The 27228-nt window shown below is 42.0% G+C and overlaps 1 protein-coding gene across 2 annotated transcripts in view; it reads right to left on the bottom strand.

The window, feature by feature from the left end:
* Window positions 1-26849, bottom strand: part of WDR86 (WD repeat domain 86) — a 222898-nt gene extending 196049 nt beyond the window's left edge. The window contains exons 1-3 of one of the 2 annotated variants that reach the window (XM_085632021.1): window positions 26456-26849; window positions 10194-10543; window positions 9191-9332 (exon numbers count right to left, since the gene is read on the bottom strand). In XM_085632021.1, coding sequence (XP_085488147.1) covers window positions 9191-9332; window positions 10194-10449 — 398 coding nt within the window. In that variant the 5' untranslated portion in view covers window positions 10450-10543; window positions 26456-26849. Of the gene's footprint in view, window positions 1-9190; window positions 9333-10193; window positions 10544-16340; window positions 16363-26455 lie in introns of those variants that run through there. The other variant, XM_085632020.1, reaches the window with a different exon arrangement.
* Between the last annotated feature and the right edge of the window lie 379 nt (window positions 26850-27228).

The following is a 27228-nucleotide window of genomic DNA, read 5'->3' as shown; positions in this document are numbered from 1 at the left end:
TTAACTGCAATTTTCTCAGGAACTACTGAACAGATTGACTCCATATATGCAAAAGGCACATCCCTGACCTGAGGACTACCTCTCTGCCAAATTTCAAGTAATTCTGTTCAGCCGTTCGGGCTGTACCTTCGACTAAAGGTCCTATGGGAAAATGCATGGGGAAAACGCGTTTTGGGACCCCCCTTTTTCTCGGCCCCCGCTTGACGAATCCCCCCGAGACTTTCAGGGTAGGAGCTGAGCGGAGCGCCCCATTAGTTTTGAAAATTTCGCGAAGATTCGTCAACCGGCGCCAAAGTTGTTCAAAATAGAATTTTCAGATTTCCTATGGAAACACGGTCCTAACTATAACTATCTATGGCGACCGCCAGTAGATAATATATATATATTGCCCACCACCTGCTTCAAAAGAACATTAAACAGGCTCTGACACAGCATAGGATCCATATACACAAAATGTCTTCATTTCATTGTGACCACTCTGTAACATATTTTGGCTGTGTTGCTGGCCTCTCTTACACACAGGGCGCCCTCTTGTGAATTGCATTTAAACAATGACATACTTTTTAGAGAACGTAGAAGACACACTGTCCGGGAAGTGACGCATTGTGAATCAGTCTTTGTGACTTCTATAATTCATTCATGTCTGCCAAATCATTGCAAAGTACATTCAGTCCCCGTTCCGATCAAAACTAAGAATTTTTAGAGAAACATTTCTAAATTGGCAACCACCACGTGTTAAATCCTCCAAAAATTGTAAATTACAGCGAATTCAAGTTGATTGGACAATGCTCACATACAATGCCATACCAGAAAATCATAATGACTCCAATAGCTCAAACTAAAATCAAATTGTCAAAAAATACATTATTCCATAAAGTGCGGAAGTGCAATGTCGAACAAATCACATGGCCTACTCAAATTCTTGACACAGATAAGGAGTACAGTTTACACCACAGTTTTTTGGTATGGAGCTCAAGTGGGCTATGTCAGAATGTGCTTATGGCAGTGTGGTAATTTCCAGGGAAAGGTCATGTGTGTCACAAACCCAAGTGGATTAATGCGTACATGCACCCACCTTATTAAGCCTTTGAATGCCAATATTGTTTCATTTGATATAAGACAAAATAAAACCATGGCTTTTCAAAATGGAAGCAATGTATCTCTTGTATATTTGGGGTTTGAGTATTATTAACTGGGCCTCAAATCACATAATCAATTGGCATGACAGTATAAAGTCATCTTCAAATTTCAATATAATTGTTCTAAACAAACGGCAGGAAGTAGAAACAGCTAATCTTTCCACTAGTGCTTCACCACTAAATATGAATTTAAAAAAATAAAATAACTTAATTTCACATGGTGCCCTGATCTTATTATAACTAGACAATAGAAAGAGTACAGAACATGAATTTTAAAAATGACCATCTAGCTCTTCTTCAGTGTTCAACCCTATAGGTATATTTCTGTTCAGGTTGAGTATATAGCGTGATTCAAGCCTCCTTAGTCACTGTTCTCTGTTGCCATCTCTTGATGTTGCTGGGCACTGACTTAATCACAAAGTAACTGATATCTGTTTCGTTACTATTGTGCACCTCTTCAAAGACCACAGGGTAACTGTGGTCTTTGTTTTTATATTTTTTATAGCCCTGACTTGATGGAGGATCCTCATGTGGACTTTCAAGATCATGCTTCCCACATATTTTTTGGGGCATGTACATCTAAATACGTACACAACAAACATAAAAAAATATATATATATATATATATATGTGTGTGTGTGTGTGTGTGTTTTACTAGCGGTAGGAATTCTTCAGATTTTTTACCATTAATAGCTTCGCACCCGGTTGATGAATCTCCACAAAACTTTTCAGACCTATTCCTTTTTCTATATTGTAATATTAATTAAAAAAAAAAAATATATATATATATATATATATATATATACACTCCACCAACTCCGGTAATGAACCAAGGGCTGTCGCGGGCGGTCCGAGTCAGGATACCGGAACTCCTCGTAAATACTCCACACTGTCCCCTTAAAGCCAAGGAAACACTCGGACACTCCGTAGAAAGCAAATGTTTAATCCAGCAAGCAGAACGACGCGTTTCACCTTTACGGCTTTGTCACGCTCGTAAAGTCAACATTACACCATGTTTAAATACACCATGAAAGTAAGTTAACCATAAAAATAAAAAACGGACTTCTCATACACATATGGCTAAATCAAAGCGCTAATGCAGCGGCCATTGTGCAATGTAGTATAGCCTGAAAATAACAGTGCGATAATCGCCAATTCCATTCATATTAAGAAAATTTGATGGTAGTTACTATACATTCATAAAAATAGAATACCAAAAAATATAATTTAGTAAATATGCCTTCAAAGACGAGCCATAACAATTCATAAACGGAAATGATATAACATTGCCGAATGTAAACTGAAAAGAATGGAAGAGGGGAGAAGCACCACATGGTCTACGTCCGAGTGGACAGTGAGGTATGAATACAAATCGCAATTGAAACATAACAGGCAGTGGCCACATTAGCTGCATGTGAGGGTAACAACTCAAAATAGTGTAAATCTAATTTAAGAAAACCACTTGTACAACTCCAATAGGAGACAAGAAAACATATTCACAGGTTATTCAGTCAACATCGTACATGTACAAAAATACGAGACAAAGTGCATGCCTCTGAAAATTACGCCCAAGTGGGCTATTGTGTTTGACCAGAATGACAAGAGTCCACATATAAATAGATGTTCTTCAACTAAATAGTCCACAAGTGAGAGAAGTATCTGGAAATGAAAAAGAATTAGGGTTAAAACCTGAAAAACTCTTTACAGCAGACAATACATGTTCAATTCAATTGTGCAAATGTACTGCCAATTCTTCACTTAAATTCAACCCCATGGGGGCCAGACTACCCAAATCAATGATGTATCGAGATTCCAACTTTCTGAGTGACAATTCTCTATTGCCACCTCTTACACCCAGATCAACAGTGTCAATTACCACCATTCGAACCAGTGTGTCATCTTGCATGTGATTGTCAAAGAAATGTCGTGCCAAAGAATATTGTTTGTTATTATTGCGTATGGCACGGAGATGTTCCAAGACTCTTTTCTTTGCCTCATGTTTCGTACTCCCAATGTACCACATGTTACACGGGCAGATCAGAACATAGACACAGTGCGTGGTATTACAGGTGAGTTTTTTCTTAATAACAAACTCCCTATTGGTGTTAGGTACCAGTAATGTGTTACAGTCACTGCTGTTTTTACATGCTTTGCATTTACGACAACACCTAAAACCTGGTATCCCCTTAGAGAAATTACTCTCACGTTCAGTAATGTGATTGTGACTTAATAAGTCTCGTAATGAACGTCCTCTCTTGAAAGTAATTTGGGGATTGCTAGCCAGGTCCTTTTTAAGATGATCGTCAGTAAGCAACACATGCCAATGTTTTTTGAGGATCTGACGTACTTCAGTTGCCTGACCTGAAAATGTGGTGATGAATCTGAGACTTTCTTCTTGTTCGTTCTTACATTGGGGATACAAAAGATCATTCCTAGATTTAAGTTCTACTCTAGAAATAGCTTCCTGAATTGTTTTGTTCGTGTATCCCCGTTCTCTGAATCTCTGGCACATAGTTTTCTTTTCGTGCATGTATGCCTCACTAGAGCTACAGTTTCTTTTAGCTCTTAGTAGCTCTCCGTAGGGGATGCTGTATATCAGATTGCGTGGATGGCTACTATTGGCACTCAATATACTGTTCCCCGATGTTTTCTTACGGAAAAGTTTGGTGCATAGTTGGTTATCTACTACCTCCAAACAAACATCCAGAAATTCTAAAGATTTTTCACTGACATGTTCAGTGAACTGAAGGTTCAGTTCATTGTCATTCAGTTTATCAATAAAGTTTCTGACAGACTTTTCATCACCACACCAAATAAAAAAGATGTCATCAATGTAGCGCAGCCACAGGGCCACATTGATGAATTCCGCCATTTCCATGACAACCTGCTCCTCCCACCAGCCCATGAACAAATTGGCATAGCTGGGGGCGAAGCAGGTTCCCATGGCTGTGCCCTGTGACTGCCTGTATATGGTGTCATCAAAAATAAAAAAATTATTTTTGAGACAGATCTCAATCATCTTCAAAATCATCTGTGAATGGTTGGTCAGTGAAATGGATCTAGATTTGAAGAAATGATTCACAGCCTGCACACCCAGATCATGTTGGATACTGGTGTACAAACTGCTAACGTCAAGGGAGACCAAGAGGTAATCTTTCTCCCAATGTATACCATCAACAGTTGTGAGGAAATGGGTGGTATCTTTCAGGTAGGAAGGTAGAGCCACTACATAAGGTCTTAGAAAATAATCAATGAATTTGGATGTATTTTCTAGCAATGACCCCATAGAAGACACGATGGGTCTACCCGGTGGGTCATTGATACTCTTGTGCAGTTTGGGGAGTAGGTATAGAATAGGTATTCTAGGATGAGCACAATATAAATAATTGAATTCCTCCCATTCAATCAAACCTCTCTCTCTCCATTCGGGTATTGTAATACCACTACCACCAGCGTACACATCGCTAATTACACACGTTCGGGTGAGTGCCATCGTGTGTTGTGAGTGCTCCCGAGTGCTAGCAGGATCTCCTGTTACACGTAGGGGGTGCTTGGAGTACGGTGGACCCACCAATCGTTACGTGGTACCCAGGGGGCAAGGGAGCGTGTGACTGAACACGAGACAATCGGGTCTCTACACGCACGCACCAGTGGAAAGCGATACGAAAAGATGGCAAGCAGCCTTGATGCTCGTAGAAAACAAACAGCAGACAAACTATTTTTTAGCCAGACTGGACCTAGCAGTGACGCATCGATTTCGACATCCAGTATCACTGATGAAATCAATCTACAAACACTATTAAATACTTTGGAGAAATTGCACAGGAAGGAGCTATCCAAGTGGTGGGAAGCTGAGTCCCTACAACGTTATATTGAAGTGAAAAGGGTACCTAGAGGGCTGCGAATTTTCACGATACCTACATATGAAGATCCAGACACTGATATGTTGGAAGAATGGTCTGATAATTCTTCAGCGTGTTCTATGACTATGATGAGGATTCTAGTGAAATACGCTTTGAAGGATCGTGCTAAGCTCCTGAAAGAAATTGACAGAATAACATTGGAGATTAGTCAACTGATGTCCAAAGAAGCGCTTGAAGAACATATGAAAAAACTGATGGTAAAAATGGAGAAATTGGAGGAGGAAATCACTGCCAAAAAACAAAGGAAATTCCTACGTGATTTCAAAGACTATCAGACTGGACGAACACTAACTTTTCAAAGGAAATATGATCATTTGTTTGAAAAGAGCCAACCGAAAACGGCAACGATGGTTACAGTACCCAGCTTTACCGCCACATCTAAAGATATCAGTGAAAGCGATGTATCTGATGGTAACTTGTCGGATGTATCTGTCTCAGGAGCAAATCAAGAAGTACAACAAGATTCTCAGAAAAAAGCGAGTAATTTTTTATTACAATTTCAACTGATAAATCAAAACAGGTCAGAGTTCCAACAGGATGGAGGCACGTACAGAGGACGGGGACGAGGAAACAGAGGAAGAACAGGAGGAACCAGCAAGCCAAAAAGAGGAGGAACAAACGCAGACAAAGCTCCCATGGGAATGGAAACAAGGGGCAGGAAACAGAAAATATGACTGTCATCAACCTTTCCCAGCGGTCTCTTTCCAGTGATGAAATTGAGACTCTCTCCTTTGGTATGTCTTTTTGCCCTTCTTCCAATATGAACTTTGCACAAACTAGAATTGACCTGTTCCTGTTCTCTAGAAAATTAAAACTGAAAAAGTGGTTTATGACTAAACCTACGCAACATGGTACAGTGAGCAACACAGTGAGTAATAGTAACTTAGATTTGAGTGATATTCAATTGTTACATAACCTGTATACTACTACTGAGACTAGTACCATTAGTGAGGATGTCAGTCCTGAGTTGGATACTTGGGGCATAGACCTTGATCATAATCCCGGGAGTCAGTTCAAACCCAAGTCAGTATTTTTGCCCAACATTCAATGTGACGCCATAGAGGTCTTTGAAAAGGGTGTCCTACATGATCTACATAAACTTAGATTCAAAAAGATTCAAAGAACTAAAAAGAACCTTACAGCTGCACAAATTGCATCCATTGATCAGTTGGTGGGGGACAAGAGCATTGTTATCAGACAATCTGATAAAGGTGGTAATATTGTTGTCTTAGACAAACAGAAGTATTTGGCTGAAGGTTTGAGACAACTCAATGATACTACCTGCTATTGTCAATCCAGCATGGCTGAGGTTTTACAATCCAACATCATGTATAGAGAAACACTTGTCGAATGGAGAGAGAGAGGTTTGATTGAATGGGAGGAATTCAATTATTTATATTGTGCTCATCCTAGAATACCTATTCTATACCTACTCCCCAAACTGCACAAGAGTATCAATGACCCACCGGGTAGACCCATCGTGTCTTCTATGGGGTCATTGCTAGAAAATACATCCAAATTCATTGATTATTTTCTAAGACCTTATGTAGTGGCTCTACCTTCCTACCTGAAAGATACCACCCATTTCCTCACAACTGTTGATGGTATACATTGGGAGAAAGATTACCTCTTGGTCTCCCTTGACGTTAGCAGTTTGTACACCAGTATCCAACATGATCTGGGTGTGCAGGCTGTGAATCATTTCTTCAAATCTAGATCCATTTCACTGACCAACCATTCACAGATGATTTTGAAGATGATTGAGATCTGTCTCAAAAATAATTTTTTTATTTTTGATGACACCATATACAGGCAGTCACAGGGCACAGCCATGGGAACCTGCTTCGCCCCCAGCTATGCCAATTTGTTCATGGGCTGGTGGGAGGAGCAGGTTGTCATGGAAATGGCGGAATTCATCAATGTGGCCCTGTGGCTGCGCTACATTGATGACATCTTTTTTATTTGGTGTGGTGATGAAAAGTCTGTCAGAAACTTTATTGATAAACTGAATGACAATGAACTGAACCTTCAGTTCACTGAACATGTCAGTGAAAAATCTTTAGAATTTCTGGATGTTTGTTTGGAGGTAGTAGATAACCAACTATGCACCAAACTTTTCCGTAAGAAAACATCGGGGAACAGTATATTGAGTGCCAATAGTAGCCATCCACGCAATCTGATATACAGCATCCCCTACGGAGAGCTACTAAGAGCTAAAAGAAACTGTAGCTCTAGTGAGGCATACATGCACGAAAAGAAAACTATGTGCCAGAGATTCAGAGAACGGGGATACACGAACAAAACAATTCAGGAAGCTATTTCTAGAGTAGAACTTAAATCTAGGAATGATCTTTTGTATCCCCAATGTAAGAACGAACAAGAAGAAAGTCTCAGATTCATCACCACATTTTCAGGTCAGGCAACTGAAGTACGTCAGATCCTCAAAAAACATTGGCATGTGTTGCTTACTGACGATCATCTTAAAAAGGACCTGGCTAGCAATCCCCAAATTACTTTCAAGAGAGGACGTTCATCACGAGACTTATTAAGTCACAATCACATTACTGAACGTGAGAGTAATTTCTCTAAGGGGATACCAGGTTTTAGGTGTTGTCGTAAATGCAAAGCATGTAAAAACAGCAGTGACTGTAACACATTACTGGTACCTAACACCAATAGGGAGTTTGTTATTAAGAAAAAACTCACCTGTAATACCACGCACTGTGTCTATGTTCTGATCTGCCCGTGTAACATGTGGTACATTGGGAGTACGAAACATGAGGCAAAGAAAAGAGTCTTGGAACATCTCCGTGCCATACGCAATAATAACAAACAATATTCTTTGGCACGACATTTCTTTGACAATCACATGCAAGATGACACACTGGTTCGAATGGTGGTAATTGACACTGTTGATCTGGGTGTAAGAGGTGGCAATAGAGAATTGTCACTCAGAAAGTTGGAATCTCGATACATCATTGATTTGGGTAGTCTGGCCCCCATGGGGTTGAATTTAAGTGAAGAATTGGCAGTACATTTGCACAATTGAATTGAACATGTATTGTCTGCTGTAAAGAGTTTTTCAGGTTTTAACCCTAATTCTTTTTCATTTCCAGATACTTCTCTCACTTGTGGACTATTTAGTTGAAGAACATCTATTTATATGTGGACTCTTGTCATTCTGGTCAAACACAATAGCCCACTTGGGCGTAATTTTCAGAGGCATGCACTTTGTCTCGTATTTTTGTACATGTACGATGTTGACTGAATAACCTGTGAATATGTTTTCTTGTCTCCTATTGGAGTTGTACAAGTGGTTTTCTTAAATTAGATTTACACTATTTTGAGTTGTTACCCTCACATGCAGCTAATGTGGCCACTGCCTGTTATGTTTCAATTGCGATTTGTATTCATACCTCACTGTCCACTCGGACGTAGACCATGTGGTGCTTCTCCCCTCTTCCATTCTTTTCAGTTTACATTCGGCAATGTTATATCATTTCCGTTTATGAATTGTTATGGCTCGTCTTTGAAGGCATATTTACTAAATTAAATTTTTTGGTATTCTATTTTTATGAATGTATAGTAACTACCATCAAATTTTCTTAATATGAATGGAATTGGCGATTATCGCACTGTTATTTTCAGGCTATACTACATTGCACAATGGCCGCTGCATTAGCGCTTTGATTTAGCCATATGTGTATGAGAAGTCCGTTTTTTATTTTTATGGTTAACTTACTTTCATGGTGTATTTAAACATGGTGTAATGTTGACTTTACGAGCGTGACAAAGCCGTAAAGGTGAAACGCGTCGTTCTGCTTGCTGGATTAAACATTTGCTTTCTACGGAGTGTCCGAGTGTTTCCTTGGCTTTAAGGGGACAGTGTGGAGTATATATATATATATATATATATATATATATATATATATATATATATATATATATATATATATATTGTTAAAGTACCGCCGGGCAATATAGTGATGTTTGATATTTTGGGCCCAATATTGCGGCATATTCGTCTTTTTGCCCTCTATATGCTGACATACAACACAGCGACGTAAGTGCTTTAGTTATGTTTGCAAACATGCATGCAGCTGTGAAAGACGCCTTAGTGCTACCTACCTGTTCACTATTGATGTGTGCCCCCTGTAAACTTCTAAGCACTGGCCTGTCGTCACGTCCCACTTCCTGACAGTGTGATCGGCGCTGCATGTGAAAGCTGCCTCGTTCTCCAAGTGACAGAAGGTGATGTAGCTTCCATGGCCTGGGAACAAACGAGTCCAGACAAAGAAACAATTTGTTATAATGGGATTGGACAGCAACGCATCACATTTGTAATTCAGGCTTAATCGTTACCATGGTAATATGTTATGTTTTATTTTATTGGATTGTAATTTAATTGTTTCTAATTATTATATGAGTATAGGATAAACAGAAGCCGACATTTTGGATTATATGAAGCATGCCAGCTTCCCAAAAGTCGAATGGTGGTTTATCGCCGTTGAATCACCGGCCTCCAAAAATATTGTGCCCATTATATCAGCTACCACTACATCATCAAGGTAAATGTATAGCTCTCTTATTTAGACTCATATTGCGATCTAGTGGTAAGGGCGATAGAGTGGATGTGATATCCTTGTTGTCTGATATTTCAACAGTGCCATTTAGTGGTAGACCTCCAATCCTGCCTTCTCCACCCTAAATAATCCACTCTAAACCGGTTACCCATTATAGAGCTGAAAATTGAAGATTCCTTTTCCCATCTCATCCGGCATGCCATAACCTAGCTAGTTATGTTCCAGGACACTGGAGGCAGTCCTTGCTAGGAGGACTTTTTACACCACTATGCTTAATTAGTGCTCAATTTCTGTGAGTGGTTACAGGTGGCTAACACCTGCACTGTTTTATGGAGACCAGGATTTATTTTTCATCGTCAGACTTCGGCCCAGAGCAATAGAGAGAAAGGCAGAAACGGGAGAAAGAGGCAGGAAAACATACAAAAACAGTGCCAAAGGAAGAATGCAGGCATACAAAGAGAACCTTCGTGAGTAGGATTAAAAATATTGATATTACTACTAGCTTTCAGTTCAATAAGGAAGAGGTGTGACGGTAGGTGGTGCCATACCTTGCAGGAGCCTACAGCTCTGACTGTCTGATGTCCTCCACAGTCTCGCTGTGCAGTCCTCGCTGGCAGTCAACAAGTGGTGCCCGTCCGGGCTCAGGCTCAGCCAGTTGATGCCTCCACGGTGGTCAGAGCACACCTTGAGCAGGGGGGAGCGGGTAGAGTGACAGGTGGAGCCGCCGCTCCCCATCCTCCGGGGCCCGGCATGAGCGGCAGCAGGAGAAGGAGAAAAATGGGCTGAGGATGGAGGTGGATGCATGAGACGAGAGCAGAGCTACCCACAGGAGCACTGAGGATTTGGACCACTATCACTTCTTCTTACCATTTGCACTGGGACATCATATCTGCTGTGTCTGCAACATACAAGAAATGGTGAAGAAAATCAGAATTGGCATTCATCAGCAGCACCATAGAACACTGTGGAAATACCCTCTATCTACCTCATCGACAATAGTCATTGATGAACCAAACCATGATTTAGACCAGTAGCTGGGTTTTTGGCACTGGGAGGAAAGGAAGTAATTGAATAGGCATCCTCTCTTATTAGTCTCATGGGGTTGATGAATCCTGCTATGCTGAGGGTGAGCTGTGTAATAGAAGAGGTGGTTCTTTATTAGAGGGATGACGGCAATGCGTCTAGGAAAGTTTAAAGAGGATTCCCCACCCTGGCGTGGGATGAGTGTGCTGATACCTTTGGGCTCTGATCCTCATGGTTCAGTGGTATAGAATAAGGACTTGAGGTAGGCATCTGCAGCAGGGATTTAGGAGAAACACAGATAACATAATGGTCCATTAAAATATTCAGCACTTTATGAACTTTGCAGTATAGAAATACTATGAACAGGGGGATAAAAACACACGTTTTCAAACCCTATACCTAAGGGTAAAATTGTTATAGCTGTCAATCACACAATAAATATGTTTCCAGTGTACTCAGTCCTGCACTAATGGGCAAGGCATGTTGATGCCCATTTGTGCCAATTGGTGAGAGAGGAGATTTACTGGGCTTATATGTAGAACTTGAGACCCCTTGAGTCAGATGAGAACGACTGTACAGCAGTGTTGCAGACTGTGACTTAGAGTGAATCCCGCCCTGTTAAGAGGAGTCAGCCAGTAACCTTTGCAATAATGACGGATTGATCAGGCTGACAAACACAAGCCAGCCTTTATGAACTGCAGGTGAGGAAAAGGGCATCATAAAGCTTAGGGCCTGTTTATGATGCCCGCACTGCCAAAGGTCACTGCCAGCCGGCCGCCAGGTTACTAATATTTTTGTAGTCTGGCGGTCAATCCTTTGGCATTCCCACAGCAGTGCCTTTCAAAAAGGCACCGCAATGGGAACATCAAAGGCTGCTCCTGCACGGCATGGACTGTTAAGTCCATGCCGTGCAGGAACAGGGGGTGCATGTACACAGGGAGGCACAACATGTGCCCCCCGAATGTATCCCCAAGCCCAGAGGCACAAGGGGGCCCTTTAGGGCCCCTTTTGTTTCCTCCCCGCCTCCCTTTTCACTGTGGGCTCACCGCCATGAAAAATGAGAAGGGGAGGAAACTTGTAATATGCTTGGCGGTGCCGCAGCGGCACCGCCAAGCATATTGCAGCCTCAGGACCACCGCGTCACCGCCAGGGATCACGGATCCCCAACAATTGCAGCGGTCCCCTCATGGTCCGACCTTCCATAACTCGTAATCAGGCCCTTCGTTTCTAGTAATGTGCTCAGGCTGCAGGTAGGGTGTGCAAGGCAGTATACACAACAGTACATGCTGTATGGGGGAACCTGGTGGGTTTTGGATAATTTGAGAGATGCAGGAGCAGTGGCCATCATCTTAGCACCGTCCCAGCCACTTTCACTCCTCTAGACAGACTTATGGGCTCTTGGCGCAGGCAAGGGAAGCATTCAGGCCTCCAGAGGAGATGCACACTTTTTCAGCCCTGTCAAGGCACCATTTTCAGTTCAAGGCAGCATACCTTGTCCAGTGATAGAAGTGTTAAACTAAATAAGCTCCTTGCATGGATTTTTCGGGTGATGGGTGATCCAGTGACATCAGGGGAGATCACCTAACATCAAACACAAATCAGAACTGACTGACCTACCTTCTTTCTTTCTATTTTGGATTTCATCCTGTTTGAAACCAAGGCCTAAGATTGTCTTCCTATCAGCCAAGGGACCTTTCCTACACAGGACCCTGTGCCATCCTCCTTGAATGGAAACAGGAGCAGTATATGACCACCGGCACGCTCTCTTTAGTGCATGGGTCAACTTCTGGACTCCTCTTAGTTATGCCTCTACTCTACAGAAGTGAACACTAAGTGTGAGGCAAACTTCCCTAGGAGTGTGACATGCCCTAGTTCAGAGGCAAACTACATAGAGCTTTCTGGGATACTGGTAGAGCTGTGGGTTACCTAAATCCATTTGTGTACAATAAAATCTAGGAAAATGAACTGATAGAGGAAAATCTCCCTCTTCCCCTTGGAACTGACCTCTACAGAACCCATAGGTGGAGCAATAAGTCATGAAAATTAAAGGATGTTTTGTAAACCCACAGACCACCTAGAGATCAGTCCCTCAATGCAGGTTAGTATTTAAGACGTGTAGTGTCATGTGAGTTTGTAATGACGGAACCCGAGTGGCTCCTGATGGACTCTGTAGAATTGTGACGTAAACATTAGAGTGTAGTTAAGTGAATGCAGGTTTAGAATGTTGAGTTCACGGTTACAAGCAGAAGAATAAGGATGCATTAAACTAAGCTCCATGTGTGGCATAGTCATTGGTGAGTACTCGGGCTGGGGAGTACCCTACACTGTACCTATATGATTAACCTCTCTTTGAACCACCACTACCTTGAGGAATCCTTTTCTTCATTTCCATCATCAAACACCATCAAATAAACTCTCAACCCTCATAAAGCATTTAATAGGAAGCTCTTCACCACCCATCACTGTACTTCAGACTTATATGCAATTAAACACGACAACAACATTGATAATCAGATGAGCCACCTTGCCTTACAACTTTCATCAATCTAACACAAACTGCATTTCCATACGTCGTGGTCCTAGAACCCTACTTTCCTTATGGCTAATCATGGAACCACGCTAGGTGTACCCTGATTACTCCTCAAATGACTCTACCAAAGCAAACAGAGAAAAATGAACTAATACAATAGCATGTGGCTGGTGGAGTAAGAATCCATCCCACCTTCAACAAACACCAATAGTTCAAGTTCATTCTATTACCTCAAATATACGCAATGAAAGAAAGCGAAAATTCTGCCTCAATGTACAAAAATGTACAAGTGACTATTTCTTCCTCGAGCACACTCCATACATAAAAACGTATTATTGTACCTCAAACATACACCATTACAAAAAGTCAATCCTCCCACCAATCTTCATACAAAACATATAAGGGAAAAGGAGTCCTTCTACTCCAACAAAAATCATTACGACAAGAAATTCTATCACTACTTAAATACACCATCAGGGGGATGTAATCTTCCACCTTCCATCATATCAGGGCATAAGGCTAAGGATTTCTGACAACATATGTCATGAAAGTGGCATTATCTGAAAATAAGGAGGAATACAATTGAAATGCTATAAACAACAAGTTTAAAATGCAGAACCCGGAAAATGAATATTTTTTTGTGCGATAATGCACACAATGTAATATTGAAATAATTTAAATCTCTCAACCAGCAATGTGACATTACATTTTAAAAAAAAGAGGTAATGGGTGAAATTAGGGTTTGGGTAAAGTTTATAAATAGGGTTAGGATTAGGTTTAGAGGTGATGTTAGGATAAAGTAAGAGTCGGGGTAACAGTCTGGGTTAGAGTTGTACAAAAGAATTTCAACCCAAAAATTAGGGTAATTAATTTATTAGAACTCTTGTGGAAACTGATGCAAGGTAAGGATTTTTTTAAGTGCGGTATCACTGCTGCATTAAGAGTTGTGAATTTGGTAAAAGGTCGTAACATGCGGTATCTGAGTTTGTGTACCTAATTATGACTCTTTTTTCCTTTTTCTGACTTCTTTTCCACATGCAAATTTCACCAGGCTTGTTTTGGGCAAAAAGTGCCCGGTCAAAACAACACTGGAGAATGGTAATTTCGCAAAATTCATGATCCAACTTCAGACACAGACTCCTCTTAGCGCCTCAGTCAAATTACCATGGGAGTTGTAATAATATTCTTAGTGTAAGAGTTAGGATGAGAGCGAATGGTAGAGTTATGGTTAGGAGGGATGTCATATTTTCGCCATTATGTCATTATTTGTTTTGGGTTCACTAATGGGGTTGACCTTATGCAAAGTGGTAAAACTGTCACTATCATTTATGAATTCTGTATTCTTCATGGATGCATTTCTTCATTATAAAATGTTTTCATTTTCACATAGATCCTTTTGCTACAACTAAATTCGACTGTATCCAAAAGACACCTTTAGATAAAGTGAATACTCTTACCTTACACATAATTATTTGGGATAGACAAATTTCCGACCCCTTATCTACACTTAAGGCCTCATTAAGATGCGGTTCGGACCACAACCGGTCCAAACTGCATCTACTGCTGCTGTCCGAACAGCGCATTAGGATGTGTGTGGTCAGAGGTAGCAGTCTAAAGGACCAAGTGACGCCATCCTATGGGCTCATGGAGCCCGTTGGTCTGTCGGAAGCTCCTCATAATCCCTTAAGGACGGCATTTCCGCTGTCGGGATTATGATGTCTGTTTCCGACAGCCTTTCCATGTCGGCCTTTCCGACATGGAAAGGCGGTCAGAAAGCGACACTGGGGGACCACAGCAGGGACCTCTTGCTCCCTGGCCCTCCACATCTGCCTCCTATGAGGCGCCCCTGAAAATCCCTGCACTGTGCCTGCCATACGGTGCAAGGATTTTCACAAACTTCCGTTTTTCAATGGGAACTTGTGCTGCGGGTGGTTTTTGCCTGCCGCACAAGCTCCCATAGAAAAATGGGAGTTTGACACCGCACCATGTGTGGTCACATTGTAATCAGTTGTTCATAACCGCCGACCTATGGTCGGGGGGTTCCCTAAACAAAATGGTATCAGTTGGAGGCAACTCCGACCGACATCGTAATCAGGGCCTTAATGGGGAAAAAAACCTCAAACTCTAACAAACCCTATGAGGAAATGGTTCTATTCCCACTTCCAAATACACCACGAGGAGTGAATCCTCTCAATTCCATCATACACAAATATGTAAAAGTGGATCTGCTAACTAAAGCAAAAGTGCACCATCTCACCTTAAAACTACACCCATGTTTACCATTAGGCGGTGCTTCACTGGCTAAAATAAATGCATACCGGTGCCCAGAGGTTCTTAGGGGACGAGAATCATGATTGCAGAATGTCAAGAATGCCTAGATTCGATTCCACCTCCTGCCTCTTCCTTCCACCACTGTTCACTTTCTGTCTCTTTCATGCTCTTGCAGGTTAGTTTTCATTCCCGATTTCTCCCGCTGTCACTTTTTTCCTATATTTCTCTTCCTGTTTCTTTCTTTCTTCCTTCCCCTCTCTCTGGCTCTGGGTCCAAGACTATACATACAAAATAATGTTCGCTCCTCACAAATGAGTGTTGGTGTCGACTACAATTACCTACTAAAGTATATCATACTTATAAACTAGAAAAAACAGTGCATTTTAAACCCCTTAGATGGCTTCATAAATTAGACATTAACAGAGGCACATAGTTGTATTTTCACTATAAAAGTAACTTTAATTCAAAGATATGTACTAAGTTAAGTCTATGTCGTTTTTCTTTGAAATCAACAATCTTAACAGCCACTCTTTTAGCATATTTTATCCAATCTGGTTGGCATTTATGTCTGTCTCTTTCTTGCTTGTTTATTTTCCCTCTTTCTACTTCTCGCTCTCAGTTGCTCTCTTCTTTCTTCTTCCGTCTCTCACTCTCTCCTTTACTGTAGTTGTTCTCCAAACCCTCCACACAAAATCCTCGCTTCAATCAAGCCTAATCTGAGAGCAGAAGCTTTGAATGCACTATTATTATTGCCCCTCACATAAAATTATAGTGCCAAAAACACTGCAGTAGAAACTGATAAGCTGGTCCCAACTGACACAAACGTCCCTATTGTTCACTTTCTAATGTGGCGGAACATTGCTATTGTTACCTGATCTTCTTCCTTCTTGAGCTCTCGCCCCTCTCTCCAGTACCTAGAACAAACACAGCAGACCAAAACGTGGGTGTCCCACAGGAGGGGCAAGAGAATTCGATTAGGGGAAAATGATACGTTCTCACAACAATGTCAAATATCTATACACAAGGGTATCCTCACCTGCTATCTTAAGTCAGGCCAATCGGACCAGTCACTGCCTGCTCAGAAATAGGAGTATTTCTTTTTTAAAACCCTCAATCACTCTAGTAGTGGCTTGCTTCATCATTGGGTCCCATCCTGGTCCCTAAAAACAAGGATGGGCTCAACCAGGGAGCACTTTGGAGAATAGCAGCCGGGGTCTGTGAAGACTAAAAATACCTTAAGGAACCCAGGTATCCCCTTTATTGGTGGTTGCTCAGGTTTGATTAAAAGGGTATATGATGGGTAACAATGGGGAACAATGACCCTCTTACCCTATTCATTTGTTGACATGTTTCAGCCAATGGATTTCAGCCATTAAGGGTTCTAGTGCTTTCATCAGGACGAGAAAGATGGCCCGGATCATCCGTACCCCTAACTAGATCAACTTTTGTAGACAGACAAAACATTTAACATATACTATAAAGCATGTGAAACAAACAGGTATACTATCCTGCTGCTTAAGGAAGACCTTTTGCTCCCCTATGTCAAGGCTCATTGAGCGACATGGCAGGAGGACGGGGTTGTGTCCCTGTGGCCACACATTCGTCAAGGGTGCAACGCTGCCCGTTTACCCATTTGGTCTCACGCCTGCTGGCTTCAGTACTTCTGATCACCAATCTCTGCTTATGACTTCAAAGATGCTCACGTTGTACCCCTAACTACTCTATCCCCACTTTTTATGTGTTCAGCTCACTCTGTGTCCCCCCTGCTCTGTGCCTCATGACCACATTTGCTATGTGTCCCTTTATACACTTGTGCGACCTGACCAGCTCTATACTCCTCACTCCCTTTAAACCCTTCACTCAGTCTTTGACACCATACCCCATGTGCCCCCTCACTCATTATGTGCCTTCACCTCACCAACTCTGTGAACCTCACCCATTTAGTGCCACTCAGTAACTAACATGTCCCTCTACCCACTCTCATTTCACCCTTCTTGGAACCGTCTCCCACTCCAAATTATAACTGGTGCTCAAGTGAGGCACTCCGATACCGGCCCACAGCATTCCCTTGCACACTGTGCGCCTCGGTTGCTCTTTGCCCAGACACTATGTGCCCCCTCACACATTTAGGGCCTCCTCACCCAATTCGTATTCTTCCATCTACTCTACACTCCAGCAAACACGGATTCCCTGGACGCTCTGTGTCCCAATCCGTCTGGTGTTGCCTCATACACTTTTGCATCTCCCTCACCCACACTAGCTGAACTGGAACTATGCAAATCTGAGGCTGCTGTGTTTCTGCATAATTAACGATTTAATGCACTTTCCACTACTCCGTCGTCTGCTGCATAATTTGCACAATTCAAGGGGTTCTATCTTAAATGGATAGAAATGTACTAAAATAAAAGTTCCAACCATGGTGACACACAGTGACCACATGCTTGTAAAGTTTCACTGGTCACCTTTCAGTTGCTGAAAGCTGTATTCAGTGTTAAACTGGCACTAATAAAATGAAAGATTTGCTCAGACAAACCACTGTCATCGAAAATGAAGCGTACTTTAGGTTAACATGGACTACATCTCCCAAAATGCATCAGGCTGTAAAATGAAAGTTTGATTAAGTTGTGAGGTATTCTGGTGTTTTTCTCATTGTAAGCAAATACTGTAATACATAAGTATACGTTTCACCACTAGGTGGGTGTTGAAACGTTAAAAGTGTATTTTTCGGTCTGGGCTTTGGTAATGCAGCTGTCAAAAATAGTTATTGCTGACAATAAACAAAGAGAGCGGCTTTGGGTCCCTGTCAACCATTGACTTTCTTCGACCAACCTCTTTAGCCATTAGTTTAAGGCTTTCAATCCTGTCTAGGTTCAGCCTAATGGACAATTCATCTCTCACCTAACGTTATTGGCTGTTTGAGTGTATCCTTCTACCTACTCTTCAATGCTTGAATTAATATGCATGGAGGACTACTTTATGGACATAGCCATCTCTGCTGCACCTGCTATCTCCCTCTCATGCTATTTGCTCTAATTCACCCAAAGCATTCCAGTGATGCTCTAATGATGCATGCTCCAACGAGGCATGGCATGCGATAGCACATTAAACCCAGACCTAATAGTTTTGCTGAAACTTGTTCAAACAAGTTTCCCCTTTGCAGGAGGCCTACTTGAATGTTTGCATAGCAAAATTAGTTTACTAAATGTATGTATTTTGTGAAGAAAAATGTTTTAACTGGTCATGAGTGTATATCAGTAATACTCAAAGTGCGCCTGAGGGTGGCTTGCGGCCCTCCTGACCTTCACATGTGATTACCAGCGCTGAGCTGCTGTTTACTTGAGAGCACACATATGCAGAAAGAAAAATATATGGTGAAGCATTTATTACCATGTAAACTGTAGTAAAAGAAAAGAAGCAAACAAACATGTAAAATTTGATAAAGTCTCTTCAAAATTCAAAAAGGTGTATTTCCTTAGCATGCAGAAGCGTTTCATCCTAGTACATCAGATTATATCAGTGCATTGAGAAGTATGTTTTAAAAGTCATTTTTTTTCAAATATGAACTTAGCAAATGCCTACTTCCACATTGACAATAATAGTGACCTAAGAGGCAAGTCAGTTGTCAAGTGTACTCCTTTGGGTTGTTGTTATAGAGGGGCAAAAATATAGTTTGTTAAATCAAAGACAAGACACAAAACATCCTGAACTCACATATTTCAAGGTGCTCTCATATGTGATAATGAAGAAAAAGGAGGGAAAGTGAAAGAAAGCAATTGCCTAGGATCACAATATTTGGACAAGTGGGGAAGCAGGGGTTGATCCGTGCTTTCTGGTTTCACATTCTGCAATTCTATTTCATTCCAATTCAATAATCATGTTAATTCCTTTTCTACACTTGCCTCTCCCAGGGAAGTAATTACAAGCAGAGAGGCCTTGCCCCAAGATGCGGTGGACGGATAGCGATTCAGATGCAGCATATATTGTCTGATCTATGACACTTTGAGAGACTATGGGCTTAATTTAGAAGGCAGTGTGAAACCAAACCCTTAAAATAGCTCCATGACTCTCTGCACACATCATGTTCATGCTACACTCACCTTACACTCTCCTCCCCCAGAAGCACCACTCCCACCAACTGGCATCAATGTGGCCCTTGGGCACACCACAGACCTTTATGGGCCCAAGTAAAATATTTGCGGGCATCCATGTTTTAGATCTTTCCCTCGTGAAGGGTTGTTTGACAAGGGAAGATGTTTTCAATTTTTGGTGGATTTTAGTGGATCTGAAAGTCTGTTCTTCCATAGGGAGCAATATACTCCTTTGACAAATGTGAACACTTTTTGTCTTACAAAATAACTGTGCATCATTCAAAAGTATTCAGTGCACAGCACAAATATTAAATATAATATTCAGTTGAAAACTGAATTTCAACCATGAAACTGTGGGAAATTAATAATGACTGCAATTTTCTGCTGATGATTAATGGAGTGCGCAAGTTATTTCGTTACTAACATAATTCAACAGGATGTACTCCTAATACAGAGAGATTGAATAGGCTTTTCGTCGTTCTGAGCCTGATTAAAAAAATAGAACAGTTGTGTTGTATCATGAGATCACCTGCTTAATCAATTGAATGCCAACTAGAAATTCTGTTTGTGTGGTCTTCAGAGTTGGGTAGTGTTATTGAGTTAAACAAAAGTACTGTGTCTATGTCTGCATACAAATGCAGCAATGTGATTAGTGCAAAATAAATATTGCATGTTCTGCTGGTCTAACATTAATATTTCACTGAGTTAGGGGCCATTCGTGTACCATACACAACAATCTGAGTTGCCTCTAGGTGCTTAAATAATAGATGCTAATATTACCAAATACGCAGGTACACCTTTAACTACAACGCAAAAGCAAATTCCAATACCTGCTACCTACTTCACAAGAATGAAACAAAGCTTTTGAACATGACCTGCATGTTGTGGACATAGGTGCACTGGAATCTCACTCCACTGAACTATCTTATGGATTCATGTACTCGCCACTTGTCATACAGATGGAGCTCAGAAATGAACATCACAACATTCTGAACAGCAGCATGACACAACCAGCGAGACAACATTGGGTGGCATTATGGTCAGAGAAAGGGTGTTTGCTGCACAATCATACATTTGCCGCATTTGCCACCAACTCCATCTTCTGATGCATAATCTGTTGATTTTAACAAAAGAAATGTTGTTTCTAGCTCAAATTGATCAAAAAAGGTTACTGAAAACAAAGCGACATGTTGCCTCCAAGTGGAAGGTCTTTCGCAAAGGTTAACTGATCACTTTCCTGCTGCTTATTGCTTTTATTGGGTGTCAAACTGGTACTAAAGAGGTGGACCATTTGCCCAAACAGTGTGTAAAAATGATAAAATACTGAAAAAATACTAGCACAAAATGTGCTGCATTTCACTGCATAATTTGCCTTTTCGTGACACATAAATTAGTCAACCCTGCTACATAATTTGGTCCTCCCTTCTGCATAATTCAAGTGGCCCTGATCATAGGTGACCAGCTTGAAATTGCCACATTGTTATGCCTCCCAAGTCACACCATTTGTGCAATATGCATTTGAGGACATCCTCGTTTATCACTCATCATATCTACTTCTCATTCCTATTTCTCATCTATCATCCCTACTTCTCATCCATCATCTTTACTTCTCATCCATTATCCCTACTTCAAATTCTTGATTCTCATTCCTATTTCTCATCCATCATCCTTACGTCTCATCCATCTTCCCTGCTTCTCATCCCAACTTCTCATTCATCATCCTTACTTTTCATTCATCATACCTACTTCTCCTCCATCATTCCTGCTGCTCTTCCATCATCCTTACTTTGCATCTCTACTTCTCATTCCTCATCCCTCCTTCTCATCCATCAAACCTACTTCTCATATATCATCCCTACTTCTCACCCATCATCCCTACTTCTCACCCATCATCCCTGCATCTCATCCATCATCCCTACTTCTCATCCATAATTCCTAATTCTCTTCCATTATCTCTACTTCTCATTCCTGCTTCTCATTCCTACTTCTCATCCATCATCCCTACTTCTCATCCATAATCCCTACTTCTCACCCATCATCTTCACTTCTCATCCCTGCTTCTCCTCCATCATTCCTACTTCTTATCCATCTTCCCTACTTCTCATCTCTAATTCTCATTCAGCATACCTAATTTTCATTCCTAGTTCTCATGCCTACTTCTCATCCATCATCCGTACTTCTAATCCATCTTCCCTACTTCTCATCCATTTTTACTGCTTCTCATCCCTACTTCTTATCCATCACCCATACTTCTCATTCATCAACCCCGCTTCTCATCCATCATTCATACCTCTCTTCCATCATCCCTACCCCTAATCCCTGCTTCTCATCCATAATTCCTATTTCTGACCTATCATCTTTACTTCTCATCCCTACTTCTCATCCATCATCCTTACTTCTCATTCATCATCCGTACTTTGCATCCCTACTTCTCAACCATCACCCCTACTTCTCAACCCTTCTTCTCATCATCATCTTTACTTCTCATCCATCATTCCTACTCCTCATCCATCATCCATCACCCCTACTTCTCATTCTTCATTCCTCAGTCATACCAACACACTTTCACTGTTGTGAAACACCCCTTCACACTGATTGGTTGTTAACAGCAAATCAGCGTAAACAGAGAGGGCTGCATTCTAATGGTCTAGCAACTAAAAAAATAGCCTTCTCAATACACTTGGTGGTTCAGGTCAGAGTAGAGGAAATACAAAGGGTGTTTGCTTCCAGTGAATCTGCACTGTACAGCATTTCATTTTATTAAAGTAAGTGCTTTTCTGTTTGCCCAGGCCTCTGTGGAAAGCTCTCTGAGGGGTTTGAGAAGACACAGGGCCTCCAGCCTGGGCCATAAATCAACACTTGGAAAGAGGGCTATATAATTCATTGGGAAACCTTTTCTGGTTTCAATTTCATGTGTAACAACTCTGTCCAGTCATTGCTCTTCCTGGTTTCCTACACAACTGAAGTCCAGCCCCGGAAATCTAGAAACCGCAAGGAAAGAAAATCTTGCAGGTCTCAGATCTAAAGGCAGACTCAGACTAATAAATTGTCTTTGTTGCAAAATAAAACTGCAACCAGAAAAGGTTTCTGATGAACGTGTTACCTTGTCTCCAAGATTTGATTTTAAACATTTTATTTGTTACAACATTAAACTGAACCCAGACATGGTTTCTGATGGCCTGTATACCCCTGTCTCCAAGGATGATTTAAAGCCCTTTGTCTCCCCCAGACCATCAGCTTTCTGCAGAGGCCTATGGAAATAGCAAAGCACTTAAATAAAAGGAAATTCTGTACAGCCTTTGATTCACTGTAAGCAAACCGCTCAGTGTGCAATGAGAAAGCAGTTTTTTCAGTGGCTAGACCAATAGAATGCAGCCCTCTCTGTTAACTCTGATTGGCTGTTACCAACCAATCAGTGTTAAGGTGTGCTTCACAACATTGAAAGTGTGTTGGTAGGATTGAGGGATGAGGAAAGAGAAGCAGGGATGACAGATGAGGTATTAGAAGTATGGATGAGATTTAGGGATGATGGCTGAGAAGTAGGCATGATGGATAATTCATGAGAAGTGGGGATAATACATACGGATGATGAATGATGGGTGAGAAGTAGGGATGAGAAGTATAGATGATGGATGAGAAGTAAGGAAAATAAATGAGAAGTAGGGCTGTAGGATGAGAAGTAGGGATGATAATTGATGGGTGAGAAGTAAGGATAATGGATGATGCTTGAGAAGTAAGGACTATAGATAAGAAGTAGGAAAGATGGATGAGAAGTATGGATTATGGTTCAGAAGTAAGGAAGATGGATGAGAAGTAGGAGTGGGGTGAGAAGTAGGGGTGAGGGATGATTAGTGTGGACAAGAAGTATAGATGGTGGATTAGAAGTAGGGATGATGGATGAGAAGCAGGGATGAGATGTACAGATATATGAGAAGTAGGGATGAGAAGCAGTGATAAGAAGTAGAGATGATGGAAGAGAAGTAGGGATGATGGAAGAGAAGTAGGCATGATGAATGGGAAGTAGGGATGAAACGTAGGGATGGTGAAAGAGAAGTAGGGATGATGGATGAGAAGTAGGGATTATGGATTAGAAGTAGGGATGATGGGTGAGAAGTGGGGATGATGGGTGAGAAGTGGGGATGATGGATAAGAAGTAGGGATGATGGATGAGAAGCAGGGATGATGGATGAGAAGCAGAGATAATGGACAAGAAGTAGGGATGATGGATGAGAGGAAGGGATGAAGGCAGAGAAGTAGGGATGATGGATGAGAAATAGGGATGGCAAGTAGAGATGAGGATGGAGGATGTCCTAAAATAGATGTTGTACATTTAGTATGAGTCACCTTCTGAGGACTCATCTTCACCCTCAAAATAACCAAATGCTACGTATTGACTTGAATGGGATCACCCACCCTGAAGACGTTCCTCACCATCCTTAAATGGTGTATTCTCTAATGATATCAATGGGGTCACTCTGCAAAATCACTCTATCTCACACTCCTTTAAGACTCAAAAGACTGAGAGATATACTTATTTCACTGACAGTACTCTGGGGAGGGGAAATATTATACATGAATATGATAGACAGAGGAGTTCTGATGATTTAACCAGTGACTGGCCCAACATATAACTTGTTGAAGGGCCCTGGGTATCACGTCACCTATAACTAAAATGCTCAAACCCCCTCAGTTTTAATGACTGTGTTGGGATTTGGCCTGTAGCCAGTGTCTGGTGCCCACTAGAGGTAGGCAAGACAGTGGAAGCTCGAGTCATGCTCGGGCCAGATTCCTGGCTCTGGCTCAGCTTGAGGTTCTGTTTGATCGTCGACCCCAAAACGAAACAAACCCTTGTGTGGCTTCTGCCTGTGACCATGCTCTAACCTTACTGCATCAAGAACTGGACAGAGATATCAGTTTAGAGACTGAACTCCACAATGTGCAACCAAAAAACCTGGGATCAAACCTGGTTTCCTCTCCTCACCAAACTGTGTGATCCTTCACAACTATTTCACTTCACCAAGTCTTCTTTTTCTTCATTGTCACTTATGAGAACACCTTCAAATACGTGAGTTAGGGTTGTGCAGCCTACAAAAACCTCTTGTGTGTGTTTGATTTAATACACTAAAGAGTTGGTTTGGGGCAAACAGAATCTAGGCCACATATAGGGTTCAAATAGTAATTGAGTTGTCTCTTAGTGCACTAGTGCCATTGATGTCAGGGTGGGTAAACATGAAACCTATCACTTTTATTAATTGCCTGTCGATGTATTGATATAATCCGATTTACTAAGGGGAAACGCTTCCGCATGTTAATGAAATATAGCGAATTGACTTTATCATATTTTTATACGATGTTTGTTGCATAATATACATGCCAACTCATGCACTGGCTCTTAGAGCCAAGCCACACTCTTGGCTCGGATCTGTCTCGGCTTGCCCTGTACATTTTTTGGCTTGCCCACCTCTAGTGTCCAATTAAGTGATTGCGGAGTTTGCGCCCCCCCCCCCCTCCCCCATTGTTCGAACTCTAACCGAAGGTATTGGAGCGCTTTACATGAGCACCAGTTTCATTACACAAGGATATATTCATGTTTTGGTAGGCACAGGGAGATTATGGGGCGTGTTCGGCCGAAAAGCAGCGATAATTTTATCGCCTAATTAGCACGCTAACGCGTGAAAACTTGTGTTAGCGTAGGAATTCCTAACGCCCAGCTTTGCATCTCTAATGAGATGCAAAGTGGGCGTTCCTGACCTGACGTGACAGGAGAAATGTCGCTAAGCGACATTTCTCCTATCATCAAGTCCCACGCTATGGAGCATAGCGGTAAGAAAAGTAGCAATAACCCCTGTTATCGCTACTTTCCTTACGCCTGCTTCAGGACTGACTTAGCCATGATATCCTATGGAAGGTGGATATCATGGCTAAGTTTGTGAGTCCCTATCATCAAACTAACACCACATTGCGTGAAATTATCACTGGGTTTCCAGCGATAATCTCACGTTAGGCAGTTAGCGTGAGGATTTTTATCGCTTTTGAGATAAGCGTTGCTAATAGCACGCTATCTCAACGATAAAAATCCACGCTAGCCGGCGATAATTATCCTAGCGCTAAGTGCGCTTAGCGATAATTATCGCCGGTTGTTGCTGATATGCCCCTAAGTGATTTGCTTAGAATCACTGGATGTTGAGCTGACGCAGAGACTCGAACCTGGTTCCCCAGCTCCAAAGTCGCCCAAAATGTGCGTTTAAATACTCGCTATTAATAAATACATCAGCCCCGCTCCTCTGGACTCTACTCCCTGCAGTGGCCCGAAGTTGCCTCGTGCCATTTTGTCGCAGTTCAAATCCAGCCTCACAGAGAGCCCGTCTCCTTCCCGCTTCGAAGATTTCACTGACTCCCAACACTCCGGTGTGACCTTAACTGGCATATAAGCTCCAAAAACGGCAATATGTTTTATATTACACTGACAAGCTTTGACCACCAAGTGCTGCTGCTATAAGCGGCTCGACTTTACCCAACGATTATCAAACGCAAAGATATGAATTTAACATGCACTGATAGGATGAAAGACTGCGTCAGCCCTGTGGGGTCTAATAATTCTGATATCTCTGTTACTCAGACTAGATGGATTCTGGTACCATAACTTTATAACAAGACGCTTCGAGCCCTAAAATTGCCATCAATGTGCTATAAAAAGGCTAGTAAAAAAAAAAAGTTTTATATAGCGCGAACACGACCCGAAGGTATCAGAGCGCTTTACATGAGCACCAGTTACATTACGGACGGACACATTCATTTCTTTTCCATATGAACACAGCTTAACTTGCCGTGACAATGCACAGCAATAGCATACTATACATTTAAACGCTACTGATGATATCAAACACGTTTCCCTTACCTGCGTCCCTGTCCGGATCATAGAGCATGTGTCTTGGAGATATAAAGGTGTGCGTGGAGGGGTTTAGCTCCAGCCTCAGGACGCGCTCTGCTGCTCACCCGAGGTACAACGGAACCAAGGATCCGAAGGGGCGCTGCAGGGGGTACTCTGGGGGGTAAATCATCCCGAGGCTTATCGGCATCGTTAAAAAATCCAGCTCACTCCACGGTCAATATTAAAGAATAAAAGCGGCCCACGCGCCAGCACCCCTCCCAGGGACGGCCTTTGTCTGGTCCGAGTGCTGCTTTCAGCTGAGGGCTCCGGCTGGGGTCTGGCCGTCAGCAGTCCCGGTTCACTCTGCTCGCGCTGCACATACTTTCTCTCCCCTGTTGAAACTTCCCTGAGGATGTTCCCTGGTTCTCATTAAATGGCTGTGCCGCAGAGCCTGGCCGGCCTGTCAGTCATCTGTGCTGGGGACCGACCACACCCCCCGGACCTCCACTGGGTCCTAAAATAAGTCGAGTGGTTCAGTGCTGGAAGCAGGGGGTGGGGTGGAGAGGTTTCAGACGCCCCGCCGAGACATTGGTGTATTTACATGTAGCATAGTGTTGCATCAATGCAACTAGTTGTACAATCCACAGGTGGGCGAGCCAACAAATTAACAGGAAGAGTCGATTTAAACCCAAGTTATGGGTCTGATCCAACTGACTCCAAGTGACCGAGCATTAGCTGAGCCATGAGAATGTGTTGGCATGTAAATCATGTGGAAATACGATAAAATCTATTAAGAAACA

This window comes from Triturus cristatus, chromosome 10 (assembly GCF_964204655.1).
Source record: "Triturus cristatus chromosome 10, aTriCri1.1, whole genome shotgun sequence".
NCBI classification, from domain to species: domain Eukaryota; kingdom Metazoa; phylum Chordata; class Amphibia; order Caudata; family Salamandridae; genus Triturus; species Triturus cristatus.
The sequence above is the reverse complement of the archived record's forward strand: the minus strand, read 5'-3'. Positions and strand labels throughout refer to the sequence as shown.